The 23,329-nt window shown below is 37.9% G+C and overlaps 1 protein-coding gene across 4 annotated transcripts in view; it reads right to left on the reverse strand.

Annotated features, from left to right (window-relative positions):
• Nucleotides 1-18,983: 18,983 nt before the first annotated feature.
• SYNCRIP (synaptotagmin binding cytoplasmic RNA interacting protein) overlaps nt 18,984-23,329 on the reverse strand; it is a 40,128-nt gene continuing 35,782 nt past the window's right edge. For 2 of the 4 annotated variants that reach the window (XM_073675667.1, XM_073675669.1), the window contains exon 12: nt 18,984-20,582. In XM_073675667.1, coding sequence (XP_073531768.1) covers nt 20,557-20,582 — 26 coding nt within the window. In that variant the 3' untranslated portion in view covers nt 18,984-20,556. Of the gene's footprint in view, nt 20,586-23,329 lie in introns of all 4 variants that reach the window. The other 2 variants (XM_073675666.1, XM_073675668.1) reach the window with 1 other exon arrangement.

Genomic DNA, 23,329 nt, shown 5'->3' on the forward strand with positions numbered 1-23,329 from the left:
CATCACATCTCTCTCAAAATGGTATAAATAAAAACGTCTCATCCCGCAAAAAAATAAGCCATTACAGAGCTCCATCAGCCGAAAAATAGGGTGTCGCATAGTATGTTAGAAAAAAAGTGGTGTCGCATTGTATTTTAAAAAAGTGTATATCTCCGAAGAGATTGAAGCTTCAGAGACGGAGTTCTGTGGAAATGGTTTGGGTAAGAATACAAGAAGAGAACAATAACCATTATAGGCGTTTACTATAGGCCACCTGAGCAAGCTGCAGATATGAATGAACTCTTTATGCATCAGATGGCCAAGTTATCAAAAAAAATATGATGTTATGATCATGAGAGATTTCAACTATCCTGACATTTGTTGGGAATCTCTCTCAGGCAAAAGTATAAGTTCCAGCAAATTCATATCCTCTCTTGCTGACAACTTTATTTTTCAAAAGGTAGATGAGAGAACAAGGGGATCTGCGACCTTGGATCTAATCCTCAAACAGGGAGGAAATGGTTGAGGAGGTAAGGGTGGTTAGGACCCTAGGAGGCATGGATCATGCTATCATAGAATTTTGGATAACTAGAGGAGGAAGACCTGTGAAGAGTCAGACTTCAAGGTTCGATTCAGAAAGTCAGATTTTAAGGGACTCAGAAAGAGGATAAGAGAGATCAAATGGCTGGATGTCCTTAAGGATAGATATGTCCAGAAATTATGGGAAATTTTGAAAAATTAGATTCTCAAAGAACAATCGTTAACAATCCCTAAAAGAGGGAAGAATAGGAAGCATTTAAGGAAACCAGGATGGATGAACACAAAACAAACACATGCTAAAAAGGAAAAAAAATGTTTATCAAATGGAAAAAGGTAGACATATCTAAAGAAGAGGATAATGCTGTCTGCAGAACATGCATCAGATTAGCTAAAGCTGATAATGAATTAAGGCTTGCAAGAGATGTCAAAAGCAATAAGAAAGGATTTTGGGGGTATGTCAAAAGTAAAAGAAAAGTCAAAGATGCTATAAGATTTTTAAAGGATGAAAATAGTTAAGTGGTAAAAATGATGCTGAGAAGACCAAACTTTTAAATTCTTATTTTGCATCTGTTTTCTCTCAGAAAGTAACTCAAAAGTTCTCTTAACTGACCTTCACTGTACTATTGAAGGAACAGTGTGGATTCTTCTATCTTTAAACAGAAAGATAGTGAGGGAATACTTAGTTAACATAAATGAATTCAAGTCTCCAGGTCCAGATGAAATACATCCTAGGGTACAGAAAGAGATAGAGAAAATTATTGAATCACTCCCCATAATCTTTGAAAATTCTTGGAGAACAGGAGAAGTCCCAGAAGACTCGAGAAGAGCAAATGTTGTCCCTATCTACTGAAAGTGGAAGAAGGTGGATCCATGGAACTATAGGCCTGTGAGCCTTACTTCTATACCAGGAAAGATCTTTGAACAAATTATTAAACATCATGTATGCAATTATCTTTATGTGAATGATTAACCAGAGCCAACATGGGTTTGTTCGATGACAGAATCACTGACTGGGAGGATCAAGGAAATGCGTTATAGTATATCTAGACTTCAGCAAAGCATTTGACAAATTATCTTATACCATCCTTGTTGAAAAATGACTGACTATGGAATGGACAAGGCAACTGTTTGGTGGATTCATAACTGGCTTAATGGTCAGACCCAAAGAGTGGTCATACAGTAAATGGTTGCACATCTCAAGTGGGGTACCACAAAGCTCTGTCCTGGGCCCTGTGTTGTTCAACATCTTTATCAGCGATTTAGATGAAGGAATTGAGGATAAACTGATTAAATTTGCTGACGACACAAAGATAGGAGGGGTAGCCAATACTAGAGAAGAGAAAGGATTCAAAAAGATCTAAACAAACTGGAACTGTGGGTAGCAACTAACAGAATGGTTTTTAACCGGGAGAAATGCAGTGTCCTACATCTGGGCAAGAAAAATGATAAAAGCATATACAGAATGGGAGGAATAGAGCTAAGCAACAGTACATGTGAAAAAGACTTGAGTATACTAATAGATCACAGACTGAACATGAGTCAACATTGTGATAGAGCAGCAAAAAAGGCAAACAATTCTGAGTTGCATTAACAGAAGCATACAGTTTAGATCACGTGAAGTCATTATCCCCTCTCTACTCCTCTTTGGTCAGACCTCATCTGAAATACTGTGTCCAGTTCTGGGCACCACATTTTAAAAGAGACATGAAGAAACTGTTCAGAATTTCAGAAAAGAGCTACCAGAATGGTGATCGGTCTACAAACAATGTCCTGTGAGGAATGGTTAGAGGATTTGGGAATGTTTAGCTTGCAAAAGAGAAGACTGAGAGGAGACTTAATAGCGGTCTACAAATATCTCAAGGGCTGGGGCGTAGCCTGGCAGCCAGCTAACATGGCCGCTTGTGAACCGAGCTCAGTCTAAGGCCACGGCCCAACTATCAGTATTTTTTCTCAGGAGTGGAAGCCAAAACCAAGTGAGGAACAATCAGAGAAAAGGTATAATAGAAACAAGTCACCAATTCTGCAATCATCACCCACTCCTGGTTTTGGCTCCCACTCCTAAGAAAAAATACTGACTGAATACTGATAGTGGGGCCGTGGCCTTACCCAGAGCCTGTTCAGCAACTTACTCAGCACCCAAACTACTTTTATGGCTCATTACTCACATCTAACACCAGGTATGATGACCCGAAGTAAAAGAAGCCAGAAGCGTCAAGGCAAACTGGAGTTTTACTTCACAGAGGGCAGGAGCAAAGATGGTGTTGAATCCCTGGATTAAACCCACACTTCCAACAGTGTTGAATCCTCACCTGAGGTCCAGACCTCGCCATTGGGACTGTGTTCCTTGTCCGCAGTGAGTACAACGTAGCTGGGCACTTCCCCGTAACATAATCACTCACCGGGATCACAATATGGTTCCCTAGCAACTCTGGAGAATATAGTCCCAGAGGGGAGGGATATCTCTTCTCCCTCAGTCAGCCCAGCTAATCAGAGACAGAGGCTGGAGGAGGAGCTAAACGTGTCATCAGGGTAAACACCAAACATTACCTCATCCGGGACATCAACAGTGCTGGCACCATTTACCACATCAGATAAACCAGCATCAGGCAACTTACTCAGAGATATGCTGGAAGCTTTTAACAGTTCCATTCAAAAGGACTTTACTACTCTGTTTCTGTCAGTTCAAACACTAACCAAAGAACTGGTAAGAGTTTCTCATGTGGAACAAAAGATGGGAGATTTTGCTAAATTCCATAAGCTGATTGATGGCCACAATGAACTATCAGACGAATTGGAAGCCATACAAACTCATTTAGTGGATCTAGAGGATTGCTCTCACTGAAATAATGTAAAACTGCGAGGAATTTCAGAAGAAATGCCTCCTCAAGATCTAAGAGGGTATCTTCAGGATCTGATTAAAGCTGTTATACCTAATTGCTCTCCACATGACATTACGATTGACAGGATTCAGAGTACCACATCCTAAACACTTACCTGACTCGACACCTAGAGATGTTTTGGCCCATATAAAGCAGGACCTGCTACTCTTTTCTGGAAAAGAGAGAGAACTTCCATCCCTTCCAACAAACTAAAATCTTTTCAGATGGTTTGGCAGACACTTTCTGATTTCGCAGATTTTCAGCTGCATTCACTTCAGCATTGAGAGAAAAAGTGGCATATAGATGGGGGTTTTCCATTAAAGCTTCTTATAAATTACAGAGGAGAGTGGCACGCGGTCACATCCTTTGAGGAGGGTGAAACTCTTATGCGCGGAACTTTACATCAGATTTTACTTTACCCAACAAACCTTACCCTCAGTTTGTGGATAGAGGTTGGCAACTAACCTCAACAAAAAGCAAGACCATGCGCTGAAACTTGACTTATCCATTTCTGTGTACAGATGAACCCGAATGCTTTCTTTGGTTAACCCGGTGGAACTTTCCACTTCTGAGTTACTGAATTGTCAGTCACACAGAACCAGTAGGTTCTTTAGTAGATCTATTATTTAGATATTGTTATACAGGTTTCTCTTTTGTTTCCTTTTTAAGTTGTTATATACTTACAGGTCATTTCTGAAAACACAAAAGATCTCAAAAAGACAGAAAATGTTGTTGTTTATCTATGTTGGTCCGGCTATAGAACTCAACCTATTACTGCATCTACCTGACCACAAAAATAATGGTTAAGATATGTTCTATGAATGTTAATAGCCTTAATAGCCCACAGAAAAGGTAGTTTATGTGGAGAGGGGCAATATCTTCTAAGGCTGTGTGCCCGCAATGCGGATTTAATGCATTTCCGCCACGAAAATGCATTAAAAACGCTTAAGTTGTCTGCCATGTTTCCCAATGATAATCCGCTGCAGATCATTGCGGAGAAATCCGCAGAACAACCATTTCTTGTGCGAAATCGCCACCACTGACTTGCATTGAACCTCATAACATCCGCATGTATACATGTATGCATGCGCATGTTATGCGGTTCAATGTGCGGATGGTACCCTGGTCTGGAGAAGACAGACCCAGGTACCATTAGTTTAAAAAAAAAAAAAAAAAGAGAAAGAAAGAATTCAAACATAAAAAAGAAAAGCCTTATACTTACCTCTCCGGCAGCCCCCGGGTCTCCTCTCCGGTGGCGTCCTCTGTAATTTAAAAGAACCAGCGGTGACGTTATTTAGTCATGTGTCGCGTGACCTGTCAGCTGACTAAATGATGTCACCGCAGGTCCTTTCAGAACACTGTGGGACGCCGAGGACAGATGACACCAATGGAGAGGAGACCGGGGGCCGCCGGAGAGGTAAGTATAATGTTTTTTTTTTTTTTTTTTTAATGTTTGAATTCTTTTTTTCACTATTGATGCTGCATTTAAAGCAGCATAAGTTGGTCACACAATATAAATCCATGCCAGTTGCATGGATTTATATTGTGTGACCAACTTGTCAAGCACTTTTCCAAGTGATGCTCAAAATCGCTTGAAAAAAAGCATGCGAAAATGCATGCAAAAACGCATGTAAAATCCGCATGCGTTTTTTCTGCCATGGAGAGGCAGAAACACTCAGGAAAAATCCGCATCTATTCAGCATCGTGGGCATATAGCCTAAGTGTGGTATCTTCTGTGTTCAGAAAACACATATTACCCAAAAGGATAAACAGATTGCGACATCCCCTTTTTCCACATATGATGATACAGGCCAATTACAAGAAAAAAAAAACAGCGGTTTAATGCTTGCTAAAAGCAGCTCTGTGGCTTTCTCTCCAATAGATGTAGCCTCAGACACACAAGGGAGATACATTATTAATAGAACATGTCTGAATTATGTAATATATACTATTGTAGTAGTGTATGCGCCTAATTTTTCACAGCTAAGTTTCCTGCATAAACTGATGAAAAAAGTAAACAAAATGAAGCAAGGTCACATAAGTTGAAGCCCCCGCAATAAATTAACACGATAGGGTTTTTGACTGTTCAAAGCAATCCAAGAGATATTCCCCTCACTTCGCATCTTTAATTAGCAAAGAAAATCTATATGATGTCTGGAGGATCCAGCATGTGAATAAAGGATTATTCATTTTTCTCATCTGTGTATAATTCCTACTCCTGCATAGATTTATTTTTAGTGAGTAGATTACTAGATATTTGTTTTCTCTTCCATAGGACTCATTTCATGGTCAGACCATGCTCCATTGATGTTACATATGGAGGAGAAACACTCTACCCCTCCCATTGGTCCTTGGAAGGCTAACTCTTACCTTCTATCTGCCTTACAAAATGTAGAATACCTTCAAAATAATATGCAAGAACTTTTTCAAATAAACGATATCAGACAAATTGGAAGCCATACAAACTAAATTGTAAAAGGCAGATAGCCCTTTCCGCCTTTGGAATTCACATAAGGCATATATGTGAGGGATTTTTATTAAGTTAGGTCATCAAATTAAATGAGAAAGGGAAAAATGATTCAACTAAATTCTCTCAGAAATCCAGGATTTAAAAGTTCTAAACAAACATTCTTTTAGTAAGGAGCGAGCTAGAAAATTATGTAAACTTTGAATCCAATTGAGGGAATTGTTAGCGAACAGGTTAAAATCCAGAAAAAGCAAAGCAAAAATTCCCTACCTCAAACTGTTCTCATTAGCAAAAAATATAAAGCCCCAAAGATATTGCGAATAAATTTAAAGAATACTACTCTTCGCTTTACAATCTCTCCTCCGCACCTGAATACACCACTTTGCTTGGTGGATATAAAGTCTTTCCTATCCAAACTCCACCTCCCCTCCGTCTCAAGATCAATTAGAACACTTGAATGCCCCCTCTCACTATTGCAGAAATAAAGAAAACTGTCCTATCCCTGCATTCTCACAAAGCTCCTGGCCCTGATGGTCTTTCAAACATGTACTATAAAGTCTTTATAGGTCAACTAACTCCTTTTTTAACCCCTTAATAACATCTGACGTACTAATACGCGTCTGTGCCCTGGGACTTAAGAGCCAGACCCGTATTAGTACGTCATCGTGATCGCGCGCGCGCGCACACAGGCTGTGCGGGCGCGATCGCCGCCGGGTGTCAGCTGATTGTCACAGCTGACACCCGGTACTATGTGCAGGGAGTGGTCCTGCACCGCTCCCAGCACATTAACCCCCGCGATGCTGCGATCGAAGTCTATCGCGGCATTGCGGGGGCAAGGGGAGGTGATCGGCGATACTCACCTCCTCTTCCGGCTTCCAGCGCAGTCTGCAAAGGCTTCCCGGGTGTTGCCATGACGACCCGATGTCGTCATGACAACATCCGGGTCACCAGAGAGCAGGAAGATTGCTTGGACATGCGCAGTGCATCTCCAAGCAATCTTCACACTGTGCACTTCTGACAGCCTTCATGGCATAGGGATGGTGCTCCATTCCTGTGCCATGCAGGCGATCAGAAAAAAAAAAAGTGAAAGTCCCAGAGTGGGACAAAGTAATAAAGTGTATAAACTGAGTGAAAGTGGGAAAAAAAAATGTGCAAAAATATTATAAAAAAATAAAAAAAATAATACACCAAAAATAAAAATATAATGTACCCATCAATAAATATTATTATAAAAAAATAAAAAAAAAAACAATAAAAGTACACATATTTGGTATCGCCGCATCCGGAACAACCTGACCTATAAAACTGTCCCACTAGTTAACCCCTTCAGTGAACACGGTAAAAAAAAAAAAAAAAAAAAACGAAGCAAAAAACAATGCTTTATCACCATACCGCCAAACAAAAAGTGGAATAACACGCGATCAAAAAGACGCATATAAATAAAAATGATGCCGCTGAAAACGTCATCTCGTCCCGCAAAAAACAAGCCGCCATACAGCTCCATCAGCCGAAAAATAAAAAAGTTATAGCTCTCAGAATAAAGCGATACTAAAAAATATTTTTTTCTATAAAATAGCTTTTATTGTGTAAGCACCAAAACATAGAAAAATGATACAAATGTGGTACCGCTGTAAACGTACTGACCCAAAGAATAAAGCTACCTCATCAATTTTACCACACGCGGAACAGAATAAAAAAAAACAATTCCTGAATTGTTGGTTTTTGTTTATTCTGCCTCCCAAAAATCGGAATAGAAAGCGATCAAAAAATGTCACGTGCCTGAAAATGGCACGAATAACAACATCAAGTCATCCCTCAAAAAACGAGCCGTCACATGACTGTCTGCCAAAATCTGGAAAAATATAGCTCTCAAAATATGGCGATGCAAAAACTAGATTTTACAAAAAATGCGTCTTTTAGTGTGTGACAGCTGTCAGTCATAAAAACCCCATATGATTCTGGCATTGCTGTAATAGCACCGACCCGAAGAATAAAGTCGTCTAATCACTTATACCGCACAAGGAACGGCGTCAAAAATAAACTCTTGGGTTAGGGCTGGGTTTGGGGCTAGGGTTGTGCTGGGGCTAGGGTTGTGCTGGGGCTGGGATTTTTTTCAAAAGTAAGAAAAAAAGATGACGATATGGCGACTAGTGTTGAGAGCAAGTGCTCGCTACTTGAGTTTGCATCGGGTGCTCTGGTATGCATTGAGTATCGTGGGTATTTGAGTGACATGTTTGAGTCTCTGCCCCATATGCTTCGCGGCCAAAAAACTTTACGGGGATTGCCTGCCATGCACGAGCGATCCCCGCATGTTTTTTTTTGGGTGTCTAATAACCGTGAAACATGCGGAGCAGGGACTCGAGCATGTCACTCGAGCACACGCTGTACATGGTGCATACCTGAGTACCCGATGCAAACTCAAGTAGCGAGCACTTACGCTCAAGAATAATGACAACTTATTCAATATGATGACCTAATGTAAACAAATTCTGTGCCGTACCTCTGGGTTCAAAATGTTCACTATACACCTTAATAAAATACTTGAGGGGTATAGTTTGGACACTTGTGGGGGAGCTCCACTGTTTAGGCACATCACGGGCTCTCCAAACGCGACATGGTGTCCGCTAACAAATTGAATGGAAAAATCGGCTCAAATTGTTAGCGGACGCCATGTTGCGTTTGGAGAGCCCCTGTGTGCCCAAACATTGGAGCTCCCCCACAAGTGACCCCATTTTGGAAAATAGACCCCCCAAGGCACCTATCTAGATGCATAGTGAGCACTTGGAATCCCCAGGTGCTTCACAAATTGATTCGTAAAAATGAAAAAGTGAAAAAAAAAAAACACTTTTTTCATTTTTATGAATCAATTTGTGAAGCACCTGGGGTTCCAAGTGCTCACTATGAATCTAGATAGGTGCCTTGGGGGGTCTAGTTTCCAAAATGGGGTCACTTGTGGGGGAGCTCCAATGTTTGGGCACAGAGGGGCTCTCCAAACGCAATGTGGTGTCCGCTAACAATTTGAGCCGATTTTCCATTCAATTTGTTAGCGGATACCATGTTGCATTTAGAGAGTCCCCCAAACATTGGAGCTCCCCCACAAGTGACCCCATTTTGGAAACTAGACCCCCCAAGGCACCTATCTAGATGCATAGTGAGCAGTTGGAACCCCCAGGTGCTTCACAAATTGATTCGTAAAAATGAAAAAGTGTTTTTTTTCTTTCACTTTTTCATTATTACGAATCAATTTGTGAAGCACCTGGGGGTTCCAAGTGCTCACTATGCATCTAGAAAGGTGCCTTGGGGGGTCTAGTTTCCAAAATGGGGTCACTTGTGGGGGAGCTCCAATGTTTGGGCACACAGGGGCTCTCTAAACGCAACATGGTATCCGCTAATTATTCAAGCAAATTTTACAATCAAAAAGTCAAATGGCGCTCCTTCCCTTCCGAGCCCTACAGTGCGCCCAAACAGTGTTTTTTCCCCAAATATTGGGTATCTGCGTGCCCAGGGGAAATTGCACAACAAATTTTGCGGTCCATTTTTTCTTGTTACCCCTGTGAAAATAAAAAAAATTGGGTCTAAAGTAACATTTTTGTGAAAAAAGTTAAATGTTCATTTTTTTCTTCCACATTCAAAAAATTCCTATGAAGCACCTGAAGGGTTAATAAAGTTCTTGAATGTGGTTTTGAGCACCTTGAGGGGTGCAGTTTTTAGAATGGTGTCACTTTTGGGTATTTTCTGTCATAAAGACCCCTCAAAGTGACTTCAAATGTGATGTGGTCCCTAAAAAAATGGTTTTGTAAATTTTGTTGGAAAAATGAGAAATCGCTGGTCAACTTTTAACCCTTATAGCTCCCTAACAAAAAAAAATTTTGGTTCCAAAATTGTGCTGATGTAAAGTAGACATGTGGGAAATGTTATTTATTAACTCTTTTGTGTGACATATCGCTCTGATTTCAGGGCTTAAAAATTCAAATTTTGAAAATTGCAAAATTTTCGCCAAATTTCCGTTTTTTTTCACAAATAAACGCAAGTGATATCGAAGAAATTTTTCCACAATCATGAAGTACAATATGTCACGAAAAAACAATCTCAGAATCAGGGGGATCCGTTGAAGCGTTCCAGAGTAATTACCTCATAAAGTGACAGTGGTCAGAATTGTAAAAATTGGCCCGGTCATTAACGTGCAAACCACCCGCGGGGCTTAAGGGGTTAACAGAGACCCTTAAATTTTCAGTTTCTCAAGGTTCATTTCCCAAACACATGCTCTCTGCTACAATTATAACATTACCAAAACCCGGCAAACAGCCACACATAGCACAAAATTTTAGACCCATATCTTTATTGAACTCCAACCTTAAGATACACGCCAAATGTTTAGCGTCACGTCTAGCCCCCATACTTCCATCATTAATCTCAATGGACCAAACTGGTTTCATAAAAGGGAGACAGGCGGAAGTTAACACTAGAAGGATCGTAAATCTGATCGATCTAATAAATAAATGGAGGGCACAAGTGGTCCTGGTCACCTTGAACACCGAGAAGGCCTTTGACTGAGTCAACTGGTCATTCGCATCTCAAATGTTGGGCCGTCTAGGATTCGGGGGCTCGATATTACATGCCATTAAACCTCTTTATTCATTGCCCTCTGCAAGAGTATATGTAAATGACACCATGTCGGAAGAATTTTTAACTAATGGTACACGACAGGGTTGCCCACTGTCCACCCCGGTGTTTGTGCTATCCATAGAACCGTTGGCTCAGGCTATAAGGCAAAGTAAGAGGATAAAAGGGGGTGAGGATTTCTAAAAGTTCACATGCCGTTTCATTATATGCGGATGATGTGATCTTAACCTTGATAGAACCAGAAACATCACTCGCAGAGACTCTAGAAACCATTAAACACTTTGGAAATTTTCCATACTACAAAGTAAATTAAAACAAATCCCAGATTCTTCTATTAAATATTTCAGGGGATGTATTATTACATCTTCAAAAGAAAATCCCTCTTGATTGGCAAAAAGATCAAATTGCATATTTAGGGATGTCAATAACGCCCTGTACATCAACCTTATACAAAACAAACCATCTCCCTCTATTACTCTAGAAACTAGAATAAAATAGGTCCATATGAAGTCTCATGGGTGGGTCGTATTGAGGCCTTTCAAATGTGCTCCTTACCCAATCTACTATATATGTTTTGAACTGTCCCAATTTCCCTCCCAAAGACATTGTTTAATCAGGTTCACACTTTTGTATGTAAGAATAAAAGACCTCGCTTACCTAACCATCTGTTAAAAAGAAATAAGAAATTTGGAGGGCTCAGTCAACCAAACATACAAGATTACTACTTAGCCACACAACTTGATCAAGTTAAGGCATGGTGGGTGAAAAGGGGAAGAAATTTGTAACTGGGCTCAAATTGCGTCACAAAGTGCAGCCTCTAACCATCTACAAGATTTATTCAGTGCATCTTTAATAGCACCAACAAATAATATAGAAGCTCTAGTTGGAAGCTTTTCCATAAAAAGAGCACCATTGCTTCAACTCCTATTTTACCTATATCCCCATTAGAAACTCTAGAACTCTTAATACCAGATCTTAATATTAAACGAGGCATTGGGTCAGTGAAAGACTTATGTGAGGGTCCTAATCTTCTCCTCTTTGAATTTTTATACACTCATTTTAAGATCCCCAATAGTGAGTTCTACAAATATCTCAGAATAAGGCATGCACTACACTTTCCACTGCCAATAACGATGGTCAATTCAGGTCTAATCTCAACTTTCTCAAATACAACTAATATGAAAACGGGCTTAAAACCTATATATAATAATCTAGACACAAAAAAATGTTTGTTTTTTTAATTAAATTGACTCCCTTTATATCATGGGAAAAAAATTAAATAAGCCCTTTCGTTTAATGATTGGGCAAGCTTATTAGCCTTTGCAACTCATACCTTCACATGTGCCTCCTAAAGGTTCTCTCATTCACACTTTCTGGAGTTGCCGATTAATCACTTCCATTTGGTCGTTTGCGTTCCATTTGATTTCATCAAAAAATAAATCCCTCTCCTTCCCTACTACTCGTTAGACAGTCACTCTATTTCTACTAATAGGAGAGTACTTACCTCCCATATCCTTCTGGCTACAAAAATAGTGATTAGAAGATACTGGAAGTCCACTGGTCTTCCCGCTAATGAAGAAATAACCCAATCAAATAGAACCTGTGCTTATGAAAAAATGATTGCACATAAAAAAAACTGCAAGATTTTAATGTCAACTGGAAAGGTTGGTTGAATTGTTCAGAAAATATTGTTTTGCAATAACTTGGCTACTGCTGGATGCAGACATAATATATTGAATAACATAACCCTGTTAGTTTATTTTACTTTATTTTTCTAGTTCAAGTTTTGTTTTTCTCTTTGTGGAAATAATGCCCTGGCTGTTTAAAAATGATGTGTATGCATTTGATTGTTATATTCTTAAATCTAAATAAAAATATAGTTAAAAAAAAATCTCAAGGGCTGTCACAGTTTAGGGATCAACTTTATTCTCCTTTGCACAAAGACTAGATGCAATGGGATAAGATACAGATTAGATATTAGAAATAAACTTTTTGACAATGAGGGTGATCAATGAGTGGAACAGGCGGCCACGAGAGGTGGTGAGTTCTCATTCACTGGAAGTCTTCAGAGGCTGGACAGATATCTGTCTGAGATGGTTTAGTGAATCCTGCATTGAGCAGAGGATTGACCAGATGACCCAGGAGGTCCCTTCCAACTCTACATTTCTATGACTCCATAAAAATGTAAACGGGTCTCAGAAAATGACTACACAACCCCCAAATTTTTTTATTTAGCAAACTTCAGATTTTTTTTTTCAGCACTAAAATAAAAACTGGACATGTTTGGTATTGCCATAAATGGTATTGATGAGCAGAATCATATTGCATTTCTACCACAAAATGTACACTAAACATTTCTAAAAAAAAATTTCAGAATTGCACTTTTTTTTCACTTAAAAAAATAAAAAAAAAAAAAAAAAAATGAAATGATTTTTTTTTTTAGTTTTCCAGTACACTATATGGTAAAACGAATGGTATTCAAAATTACAACTCGTCCAGCACGCAAAAAAACAAGCCTTCATATGTCTGTCTATGTGGGCAGAAAAATAAAAAAGTTATGGCTCTGGGAAGGAGAGTGAAAAACAAAAAAAACGAAAATTGGCTCCGTTGTGAAGGGGTTAAGTAAAGCAAGTTATGTACTCACACTTGGTTGACAACCCATTAATTAAAAACACCAGACTAATTTCACCTTCAAATTATCTGCTAATGCTAAGGTTCACAATACACTTGGCACTCACAGACATGGAATATTGGATCTTTTTGCAGAATGAAAAAATTACAGTCTAGTATTTCTGACTCATGTTTAATTTGGTTTTCTACTTTTCAAAGGATTTCTCAAAATCTGTGAATGGCCCATAGACTATCACAGGTACGAGTATGCTATCCATGAAAACCACTGATACTACTCGTATGTGAAAATCAGACATCTGAATGAGTCCTAAGAAAATAAAAGATGTTTTATGCAATTTAGTTACACTTAAAGAGTATAGAAAATATTGGGCTCCACTCATTATTGGATCTACGCCTTCGTCTTGTTTTTAGTCCTGTTCCCATCCAGAGTGATTTTATGTACATAACACTTGTTGCATGAAGTATTTTGCAACAATGCAAGAAGGTTGAGAACAAAATAGAGCATTTATGATTTTGCACAAAATTCATGAAACCACATGCACCGTTTTGAAGAATTTGGCACAAAAGTGTCAATGAATGCCACAAAGCCTCATATCGTGAATGTATAAACCAGCTAATAAACACCAACAATTGACATTGCAGCTGCGGAGGCTATGACTGCATACTTGCTAAGGAGCACAGCCTTGGAAGCTGGGGCGTCTTACATGATCAGAGCCCTATGAACTACCAATTATCAAGTTGGTTCCCTTCATATACTATTCTCACAACTACTGGATTTATAGTCATGCTTCCATATATAACTTCCAATAGGTTTAGATTTTCTTCCTCTAAAGTCTGATTCACATGTCCATGACAAAATGTTACTGGTGTCATGAGAGTTAGTGTACGGCCAATGTGTTTTTACCATTACAAAAAATAAAGCTTCTTTTATCCATTGTAATATTAAATACGGACAGCACAGATGCAATCCACATGCTGTACGTGTTTTTCACAGACCCATAGACTTGTGTTGGCCCTTGTCATTCATGATACAGGAAAAAACCCTGATGTCTTAATTGAGTTTTGCACAGACACACAGGTCATAAAAAAACAAGACCCGTGTATAGCACCATAGATTATAATGGGTATGTGCTGTATCCGTGAAAAACGCAAATACAATGTGGATGTCTAAATGAGGCCTAACATTGTTTGCTCAAGAGTGATCCTCTTTAACCCATTAAGGACCAAGCGATTTTTTTGCTTTTACTTTTCACTCAGCATCTTCAAAGAGCCTTCGTTTTTTTTTTTCTCTTCCCCCTACTGACAAAGCCATACGAGGGCTTGTCTTCTTGTGGGACTAGTACTTTTGAATGACACCCATCCATTTTATCATACGTTGGGAGAAAAAAAAAATGAAAAAGGCAATTCACAATCGATTTTTGGGTTGTGTTTGTCGTTGTTCATTCTGCATTAAAAAGGACTTAGAAATTATATTGTCCAGGTCAGTACAACACCAAACTGATTTATGTTACGTACCGTAATTCAAATTTGCTTGAGTCACCATAAGGTTTTTATTTTTTGATAGATGGAGTTTTGTGAGGGCTACTATTTTGAAGTCTGATGCTTTGACTGCTTCTTATTGTGTTTTTTTTCGTGGCGTTCTGGCAAATAAAACCTTAAAATTCTGGCATTTCAAATTTTTTCTTTTAGGTTAATTTTATAGTTAGATAAATCAGACTTTTCTGGACACGTTGATACCAAAGGTATATTTTTCTTTTTCTTTGTTAACTAGGGAAAATGGGCGTGATTCAAAATTTATAATATATATTTACATTTAAAAAAATATATATATTTTTTCTTGAATATGCAATGACCTGATCGCTTTTACCGCATACAGCAATACCAAACTATTGCTCTACACAGTAAAAATCACTTGTCTTCTATGACCCCCAGCCACATGCTGGATGTCAGAATAGATCACATGACAGGCACAGTGGGCATTCAGCCGACCCAGGCTGTCTTAACCCATATGTTGCCCGGTCATTGGCATGGAAATGCTTCTCTAAGCAATTGACAGCATTTAAAAAATATTAACAGCAGCAATCTGAGGTCACGCCAGAGGCAGATGCCAGCTATATAATATAGCCAGCATCTGCAAAGCGTGGAGCACCTCTGCTTCTGAGCCCGCACCAAAGTCCCTGACGTGCTCCATGAGGGATATGTCTGCATGGGGGATTAAAGGGACATAGTCTTTAGTAAATTGTTACCCTAATGTATAAGCGAAAGCTACACATGTGCCTTAAAAAGGAATGTACCACCTATATTTCTATTAATTACTACTTCGAGAATCTTGTCCAATTTTTTTTTTTTAATTCTGATTGCACTTTTTCTGTACATTATTGAGGCTGCAATCTTTCCAAAGCTAGTAGAAGAGAAAAACAGCACTGACGATATCTTGAATTTTTGATCAACTGAAATGTATATAGAATGCACAAATCACAACACACATTGTGCGCAGTATTATTATTCGTGTGACTGGGGTGAGAGGGGTGCAGTATTGCAAGGCAAAGGGAGGATGCTAGTCCGGAGGCGTCGTGCAAAGGTCGTGACAGCCAATGCGGTGACACGCCAGGGGTGTAGATCACGCTATAGTAGGACACGTCATGTAGGGGGTGAGATGCCAGCGTGGTTATGTCAAAATGAGGACGTGGAGCAGTAGTCCAGAAGACGCTGGCAGAAGGTGCAGGAGTCCATTAGGTTAGGAATAAAACGCTAATAGTGCTGCACACATGTGTTGCCCTATTCTCTTCTACATTCTGGCACAGATAAATTACTTTGAGCTTGTGCGCTCATATACATTATACTTTTACGATGTTATCAAGTCTAAGATGTCTACATTTTTATTTACATTTATACAATGTGAATTTGATGTGTTTTTTTCCATTATTTATATTCTTGTGTTATACACTCCTATCTCATTGATGACTGCTGATGTACTCTACTTGCTATATGCCACTCTTGATTTTGCAAGTACTCATATCCTTGCCCTTATACTGGGGTTTTTTTTTTCCCCCTTATATTCTTGTGCACTATACACCATTTTTATAGTTTTTTTCACTGTTTCCCGCTCAACCCAGCAATGATGTGAAAGGCCCAGGAAGGGTTGAAACGTTCCACTGCTTTGTCGCAATTGACTTCATATTTCACGACGCGTAATTGGTGCCTTCTATATAATTTTCACTTGATCAAAAGTTCAAAGATATCATGAGGTGAGAGTACAGTTTTCTACTATTCCTGGGGATAACCACCTAGTCTGACCAGCACCTCCCATCAGCACCGTGTGCACACTAAACTATCTTCATCTTGCCAAAGCCAACAGCACTGAGATATGCATTAAAATTGCTACATGTACCATATACATTGACCTTTGCTGTGGTCACTGTGCAGGAAGGGGTAGGCGAGCTGGGATCTTCTGAATTTTTGGATCCTGCGTTATCTACTGTACAGTTGTTTGTCATTCTCATCCAGCCTGTGATAAAGAGGATTTCTGTAAAGTGATCATAATAGGAAGTAACCGCTTACTACTGGACATAGAGGCCAGTGTGAAAATTGCAAGACTTCATGATCTCTTATCGTATAAAAAGGGTGGAGGGAAAAAAAAAAAAAAAAAAACACAGTATATTATACATATTTATCTAAATTCCTGTTAAATTAAAATAATTTTAATTCGGATGACATTACGTTTAGCAATTCGGAGAAAAAAAAAATAACAGATAGCAATGTTTGTTTTTGTAAATCACTTTATTTATATACATTTAAAAATATGTATGGAAAATTCAAAGCCAGTAAAATGCAAATCACTGGTGCAATCCCAAAACCAAATGAATGTATAAAGTTGTAGAACCCTATTGGCAAAAGGCAGCTAATAAAAATCTTTTACGGTTGGTATTGATCATCAAGTTCTGCCAAACCACTGAATATATTATAGTAGATGGAGAGGCGTTTACAGCAACAACCCCACTCCCCACCCCAAGAGGGAGAAGAAACCCCCAGTGTAATATCATTGAAAAAGATTTCGTCTTGGACATTTTATCAGCAGATAAGTAAACCATAGATTTCATCACTTGATTTATGTAGTGGTGGATACAGGAAGAAAACTCAACACTAACTTCAATACAGAGTTTAGTCAAGAGTTCTAGTTTCCCCAATTGTAGCATGATGTGGTCTGGTATAATGCACAAGAGTGAATAAGCTGGCAAGCACAAAGAAACCAAAAATTATTTTCACAAAGAAAAAACTTCAATGCAACAGGGTTTGAAGCATGTGGCCGTTTTGGGAAGGAATATTCATTTTCTGATGTTTTTCAAGTCTGTAGGAGAACTATAGTTACTCTACCCTAATCTGATTTCCATTGCGTTTTCTAACAGATAGTGTACATTTATATATATAAAAAAACAACAAAAAAAACTAAATCCCTGCATGTTGAGACTCTCATGGCATTTGCTGAACCGATTTCTACTAAAATGTTAGAAATAATAGTTTCATGTAATACTATAGGTACTTGAAAAAAATACACATTTTCAGAATGCTTGGGACACTGTTAATCCTGGTCTTCAACTTTTAATTTTGTAAAAAAAAACAAAAAAACAAAACCCTTATCCTGTAATTGAGCACAGTAGAAAGATGACCCAACATTGAAGAAGCTGTGGCAGTATTAAGACAGACATCAAACACATGCTTTGACATCAAATACATCACACAACTAATATATAATAGAATATCACAAAAGTGAGCGCTTTTAGAACCTGAAAGTTTAATACTTTATTGTAGTAAATATAAAAAGTTATCTCCATCAAAAACTGTAATTTGTAAAGTTCAAGGGTGGGAGAGGGAGAACAATCTCTCCACCCTCATCTAGTAGTTCCCTGATGTGTAGAGCATTTTTATTATTCCTTCCTGGCTTGATCCACCTTGGATTGTAGCTTAAAAAAGGGAAAATGGAGCAGATATACATACACCTTATCGAATGGTTTACACCTCAAGGAAACAAATACCCACTGGTATGGGGCTGCATATGTTTTCACCTCATGTTATGCAATTTAAAGAAAGGCTTCTGTTTTTTGGGTATAAAACCTTGATGTACTTAGAAAAAAGAAAAAAAGTAAAAAATTGCCAGAAAAGTAACATCGCATTTTTTAAAAAATTTAACCTTTAAAAGGTTCTGCGACCAGGTGTATTGAACCTTGAAGATGTTTACTAGCCATTGTATTCAGTTATTTGTTTGGCCTCACAGATTTACTTTTGCAGACTAACTGGCAACCACTATGCTTAAAAAAAAAAAAAAAATTTACAGGTAAACATACTGCAGTGAGAGACTATAAAGCAAAATAATCTCTGGAGTAACATACACTTATATTAATGACACAAAAAAAATAAAAACTTTTATTACAAAAATAAGTTACACTCACCTCCAGCTTACAGTATAAAACAATTTTATTTGCAGGAATGCAAAAAAATGATTGTTGTCATGAGCATTTTGAACAGATGACAGATCTATTTATGCTGCTTAAAAAATTTCATTTGCTGGGGAAATAAGAAACTGCTATTGGGTAACAGGATTGATCAACTATTTTGGTGCCTAATGAAGATGTAGTTTACCTGCAGTGTCCCTTTAGAGGCGAAGTGTTTTCAAACAGTGGAAACTGTGCTCCATTAAAAGATGTATTCACTAGGTTTCCCCTTATCAAGGTGCTTAAGTTAGTTTGTATATATATATATATATATATATATATATATATATATATATATATATATATATATATATATATATATATATATATATATATATATATATATATATATATATATATATATATATATATATAATATATATATATATTAAAAAAAAAAAAAAAAAGATAAAGAGAAGGCTACAGAAATAGCTGTATAGCACAATTTCTATGGCCTATTTTCAGAGAAATAGATGGCTTGCCCGCAAAGAACCTGCAAAAAGGTAAGGGAGTGCGTGAAGATAACCACTTCATTTTGCTAGCCAGACATTGCGACAGCCAATATGCTCTCTCTAATTCATTTAAGAAATTCATATTAACTATTTTCCAGAGGGGAAAAAAAAAAAAAGTCAGGGTCAAAAGGCATATTCAACCAAAGCCTGACTGACCAAAAGGGACACTGCAGTGTTTAGAATAAGTTGCCGATGTACTTTTTGGGAACATTTGATGTCTTAGAAAAAGTAACATCTCGCTAAACTATTTTACATCCAAATAACTACAATATATCTGAAAGAGCAAAGGCTGCTTTTTCAGCCACAAAATACGACAAAAGCCGGCTTGTTGTGGGGCCCATGATGAAGTCTCAAACACCTTTAACACTAAAGGCTGTAGGTTACATTTGGTACATTTAGAAGAGACTTCCTCATGGCACACTGAACAAGTCTTAACTTTCATCAACAAAGATTTTCTATATACAGTACACACAGGGTATAGTTCAATCCTCTGCTACTGAGGTAGTTAACCAACCCTTTAAAAAAAGGTTCTGAAAAGAACCACTATCTGGAATGCCTGACTAACCGGCTCTGATGATTACACCAGAAACTTCACTATCTCAACACAAGTCATGTGGCACATTCATTATAAACCTTTGGGAGCAAAAACATAAAAGTGATAAAGAAATGAGATGGGGACCAATGGTGATATACAGACATAAGTACTTAACCTTGCTTCCCACACCATTTTTAAGCATATATTTTTTTATATCAAAGAACAAAACAGACATCCTAAACCTTTAAAATCTAAGTGTAAAGTTACTGTGCCATTTTTAATTAAGAAGTTCCATTAAACATCAGCTTTAAATACCTGCATAGCTGCAGTACATCAGCCCTAAAACTGCAGGGTCTGGGTCGCAATGTAACCTTAACATTGGACAGTAGTCCTACAGCTGCAACCATTGAAGCTTAAGGCAGGATTCCTGCAGGCTTAGAAACAATCAAATGTTGATTAAGATGCTCAGATCAAAAATGGTCAAAGCAAGCAGAACGGACTACTTGCTTAAAAATGGCAAAGTAAACACCATTGGAACCACTATTAAGAAAACTGAAAATCTACCATCTGCAGATTTCTATACTTGCTTATAAAATAGACTTTTACCAATATACCATGCCTTCGGCCATGAAGCAACTCTATTGAACACATTTGAAGATTTAGGGTAACTTAAATTTAATAACTTGCACTGCAAAAAAAAAATGTTAAAGGAATTCAAAGTCCACATATTAGTTTGAAAGTCCAATATCAGAATCCATGATTTTTGCTTGAAAGTCTTCTGTGACAAAATGTTCCTATACATCTCGGATAATTTTAAAAGGTTTCTTCATTTCCTTACCAGTACTCCACTGCAAGCTTCTGGTGTAATCCCACATAGCAAGTCAGTCTTCATTGTAACAGGTCAGGACCGGCCTCGACCCCTTTTCCCTGCTAGCCAGGTAACAAAAGGCATCAGTTAGACACAATGTATTTAAAGATTAAGAAAAAAATAAATAAATAAAAAAAAATAAATAAATGTAAGTATTAAGAGTTCAACAATCAACAAAAACATATACCCATGCATGGAATAACACAATATTGAAATTAAAGCATGCATTTAAAAATATGATTGCCAGTAACTTTCTAATTTGGATTTTTTTTTTCTTTTGGGTATTTTTATATTTTGAAGTTAAGAACTTTACTTTAGCTTACAAACTGATTTTATTTTTTTTTTTAATGTAAAGTAAAAACTACAACTACACCTCATACTGAAAAACTAGCATACATCCACTTCATAATTATTCATTCAACCCAGAATAAAAAAAAAAAAAAAAAAAAAAAAAAAAAAAAAGGAAAAAAAAAATAAATAGGATTATGGAACTGAAAATGTTCAACAAACTAAATGCACTGTAATAGCATGCCTACAACAGCGGTTCACCCATAATGATGGGCAAACTACACGTGCGCCCATGGAAACATTTCTTTACCTGGATATTGGGTCTTTTAATATTTTTATTCACACATTACTGGATTTCTGCTTCTACAATACAAGTTAACCAACACTGGTGCCATAACAGTCACCACATAAGTGACATGTACATACCCCACATGACGTAAAGCAGGTCATTGGTTCCACCACCCTAAAACATACAGCAATGTTCATATTCCTCTTGGTCAACCAGGATTCTACATTTAGTGATAATTCCCACTAGAGACTCTGCCTAATGGGATGTGCATTTTATTTGTTCCTACACCAAGGACAAATTCCAAAAAAGACTATAAAATGTTAAAATTCATCTATTACAATAACACAGAATGAAAGCAGGAAAACAGCTATTCTGCAACATCTTCACAAGATAGGTGACGAAATCCCAACCACATGAGTTGGCCTCGTAGACAGTTTTTACTATAACTCAGTGAAGATATAAGAGTCAACTTCTGTGTAATGAAAAGCTTAAAAAAAAAATGTACTAGAAGTAGTTATTACGTCAGCACAAATATCTGTCTGGTAACCTTGGTAATAGTCTACCCTCACTCGGCATGGATTAAAGGGGTTGGCCACTTTCCTAACACACACACCAGCACTTCTGTCTACACAATGGCTGCTGGTGTAGAAGGATGGGACCAGACTGGTCCACCAGCCTCCTCCAATTGTACCATACCTCATACAGCAAAGCTGCCTTTCTACTGGAGGAGGCTGGGGGACCGGTCGATCACATGCTACTACACCAGCAGCCATTGTAGGGACAGAAGTACTAATCCGTCTGTGAGGAAAGCTGTACCAATGCGTTCTTGATATAACTATTAAAAAAAGAGACCTCCTTCTGTACAGAATATCCAGATGGGCTACAGCCACAAACATGGCTCAGTTAACCCCCTCCCCCCTATCTGATCTACGTCGAGAGTATTCCCTGACTTATACTATTTCTATAAGCATGCATATACAGGGGAAGGAAACATGTTCGGCGTGTGCACCTAGAATCCCCTGGCTACATGCACTGGTCATGAAGTGAAGCTGAAATATGGACAGATCCTTAGAAAATGCACTGCTCCTAAGCTCCCCTTCTATGTATGGTAACTAATAAATCTATGTCTGGGATTTGAAGCTCTATACCAGATAGAATTGCATAGAAGGTACATATTCACTGACACCTAACAGGATGAGGCGATTTTTTATTTTAGCTTGCTCATTTTTCCTCCTCTTATTCCAAGAGCCTAACTTTAATTTTCCCGTAGACATAGCAGTGAGGGGGCTTTTTTTTGCGGCACGAGTCGTACTTTTGAATGACACCATTCATGTTTATCATGTGATGCACTGGAAAACGGGAAAAAAAATGCCAAGTGTTGCAAAAAAAAAAAAAATAAATAATTACGCTTTTTTTTTTTTTTTTTTTTTACTTATAGGGTTCTGTGACCTTGCAATATGATTCTCTAGGTCTGTTAGATTATAGAAATACCAAACATGCATAGTTTTGTTTTATTTAAGTGGTAAAAAGATGCAACTTTTTTTTTTTTAAATATAAAACAAGTTTGTGACAAAAAAGCTGTAGTGGTTTCAATTTTCGGGATGTGGAGCAGTGTGAGGGCTTACTTTTGCGCCCTGAGACTATGTTTTTCTTGATATTATTTTGGGGTAGATTTCGATTGTGGTAGATGTTTTGCTGCGGCAGCCGAAAAAAACAAAACACGCAGTTCTGACGCTTTTGACTTTTATTCTAGATTGGATCACAGATTGGATTATTTTATATTTTGATAGATTGAACTTTTACGAACACAGCAATACCAAATGTGTATTTTTTTATTTCTTAATTTTTAATAGGGAAAAAGGGGGTTGATTTTGAACTTTTATATAAATTTAATTTTTCTTTTACTTTTCACTGTATTTGTTCGTTCCCTTAGGGGACTTGAATCTGTGACTGCTTGATCGCTTCTACTATACATAGACTGACAGCTGAGTTTAACAGCCCGCTCCACCCACGGCTTTTAGGCTATGTTCACACACGTTGTGGTTTTTTTCTGCTGCAAATTTGCTGCTAACTTTTCTCTGGCAGGAAAACAGCTGTGTAAAAAAAGCACGTATTTGCTGCGCATTTTTGACCACCCATTACTTCCCATGGGTGAAAAAACGCAGCAAATACACAACAAAAACGCAGATGCGTTTTCTGCTGCAGAAACGCTGAAAGAAGTGACATGCT

Source organism: Phyllobates terribilis, unplaced genomic scaffold (genome assembly GCF_046119375.1).
Source record: "Phyllobates terribilis strain yellow unplaced genomic scaffold, ASM4611937v1 Scaffold_3__8_contigs__length_932513732, whole genome shotgun sequence".
Taxonomy (NCBI): Eukaryota; Metazoa; Chordata; class Amphibia; order Anura; family Dendrobatidae; genus Phyllobates; species Phyllobates terribilis.